Source organism: Electrophorus electricus, chromosome 25 (genome assembly GCF_041902795.1).
Source record: "Electrophorus electricus isolate QZ-2024a chromosome 25, ASM4190279v1, whole genome shotgun sequence".
Classification (NCBI taxonomy): domain Eukaryota; kingdom Metazoa; phylum Chordata; class Actinopteri; order Gymnotiformes; family Gymnotidae; genus Electrophorus; species Electrophorus electricus.
The window spans coordinates 11,272,501-11,275,000 of NC_137521.1; the positions used below are offsets into that span (position 1 = coordinate 11,272,501).

The 2,500-nt window shown below is 47.9% G+C and overlaps 1 protein-coding gene across 1 annotated transcript in view; it reads left to right on the plus strand.

Annotated features, from left to right (window-relative positions):
* The window catches only part of pip5k1bb (phosphatidylinositol-4-phosphate 5-kinase, type I, beta b), a 33,972-nt gene that overhangs the window by 11,898 nt on the left and 19,574 nt on the right, over nucleotides 1–2,500 (plus strand). The window contains exons 3-4 of the mRNA XM_027014393.3: nucleotides 1–61; nucleotides 754–884. The exon at nucleotides 1–61 is cut by the window's left edge and continues 2 nt beyond it. Of these exons, the coding sequence (XP_026870194.2) occupies nucleotides 1–61; nucleotides 754–884 (192 nt within the window). The remainder of the gene's footprint in view (nucleotides 62–753; nucleotides 885–2,500) is intronic.

Consider the following 2,500-nt stretch of genomic DNA (forward strand, 5'->3'; position numbering starts at 1 on the left):
GTCATCAGCAACAGGAGTTGCAGCGTCTAGCAATACCAGCAGAGAGAAAACATATAAAAAGGTGAGTTCTTAAAGCACATCATTAATTTCTAGTGCCACTGCCAAAGAAACGCCAGTGACGGAACACTGAGCTATAAACACTTGATGGATTCTTTTAAACACTGCTTTTTGTGATGTAGCGGTAGCTAGCGTCTTGTCACACTCATGGGTTTTGATCAGATCATCTGATTATGAAATTGTAAACTTTGAGTTGCCCAGTGCACTCTGTGTGCTTACTCAACCCCACACTACAATGTCCCGATCCAGTAATTATGGTCCCTTCATTACAATGCACTAGTTCGTTGATTAGGGCCCCGTCGTTGAAAACGAGAGCTATGTGGTGACCTGGTAATTCCGTGCACCCCTATGATACCACATATCGCCTGTTGGAACACAACAGTGTGTACAGTGTTCACACTCCAAAACAGGAGCAGGAGAAGAGGTCTGTTCGGCCCTGTTTACAGGACAATGGGGTGCTAATAGTTTACAGCACTCATGATGGTTTACATGCTTTGTTCAGTGACCCTCCACCATTCAGAAGTCACCCCTACAGGTTGTTTTAAATCATTTAAACATGTTTTGTAAATGAAAGTCCATTTTGATTTTGTCTGTTTGAGACCTTCCTTTAAGTGACTTGCTGACTCCTCTAATTTTCTTGGCGTGTGTGTGTGTGTGTGTGTGTGTGTGTGTGTGTGCATGTCTGTGCTTCACCAGACAACCTCATCGACTCTGAAAGGAGCCATCCAGCTGGGCATCGGTTACACTGTGGGAAACCTATCCTCAAAACCCGACCGAGATGTTCTCATGCAGGACTTCTACGTGGTGGAGAGTGTGTTCCTGCCCAGGTGAGCCTAGCTGAGTCCTGGCTAAGATCTCACGTTGACCGACAGACACAACACATGTTGTGCGTGATGTCTAAATGTAACTGCATTTCCAAAAAATTTTTTTTTTCGCTATGCCTTCTCTGCCTTCATTTCATCACCTGCATCATTTCTGAGAGGATATTGAGGAAGGAGACTTCCTTCACGCAAAAGGCCAGCTGCATTTTTGTCTTGGAAATGAGGAAATGTGTACAAAAACAAAAAATGGATCTCACTGGTGCTTCACCCGACCTTTAAAGTAGAATGTCTTTATTCAAGAGATTATTATTTCACACAGAGTTCACGTTTTTGTTAGAAGCGAACATCCGAGGCTCCTGAATGTCAGGCTTCTGAAGGCCTCCTGTCATCTCTGAACCTCACAAATGGTTTTAGAGTGGAACTCTGCATTCTGGGTGGATTAGATGTTGCCGGAACATTTGTCTCCATAGTGGGAGGGTTTGAGGGTTTTTCCTCTTCAAACCACTGAAACAAAGAAGTCCCTGAACCGCCGAGTGCGAGGGCTGTGAGCCTCAAAGAAGCCAGTTTACGGCAGCCAGTGCCTCCACTGGGCATGCCGCTGCACTTTTCATGTGCTAACTGTCTGTAAGAATCGAGCCGACGGTTTCTGTCTGCACCGAGGCCAGAGGGAACGCTGGCTTGTTGCCCACACGTGTCACAAACGATGTGAAATGTGAAAAGCTACGGTGTCTGCCGCGTGGGCCGCCCACGCCAGCACGCCACTCCACTGGCACCAGACAGAAGGCTCTGCTTGTGAGGGGGACTCGTCCAGGCTGCGCGTGTCTGCGTCTCAGCCGAGGGAGATACTCGGCGCTAATTTTGCCATTTTTGCACTCCGAAAATAGGCCAAATGATACACTGTCACAGGAGTCTTTGGGAAAAACCAACCACAGCGTAACATGCTTGGAACTGACAGTTGCTCTTTTGTTTTGAGGTTCTCTTAGGCCTTTTCAAGAGATTATGACGCTGATCACAAGCCAATCAAAAGCTTGTTATGCACACTGAGCCAATCCAGAAGCAAACAGCCTCCCTTATGATATGAATAGACCTTGGAAAGAAAAGCAAAGGCGCAGTGAAGCGGGTTAGAGACTGTTTTTCCCAGGCCAGTCTCCCGGGACCTTCTCCTGGCGTCCGTTCGTGCCGGCTGGGCTGCTGGGCCGGCCGACACAGACAGGGGAGAGTGGAGGAAGCAGACCCTCCCAGGCCCGGGGGTCGTCCGCGGCGCTAAGCGTCGCTGGGCCGCAGATCGAGTTGCGCGTTTCCTTCATCTCCGCCGGCAGGTTTCACTCCAGCAGGGCGGCTTTGATTCCTCCGAGCGCTTTCACAGAGGATCAGCGTTACACGGCACTCACGGAAGATCGGGTAGATCCGATACCAAAACAAAACCCAACAGCCTTCCACCTACTGTTTACTATTACATCTCTGATTAATGATCCATATTCCTTATTCCATATCCTTGTCACGGTATTCCATATCCTTGTCACGGGCCTACAGTAAATGATTATATATGGTTGACGTAGGTATAGATGCTTTATAGGTGCTTTATAGATGCTGGTTATATAGCAGTGGTTGGTGATGTCTTA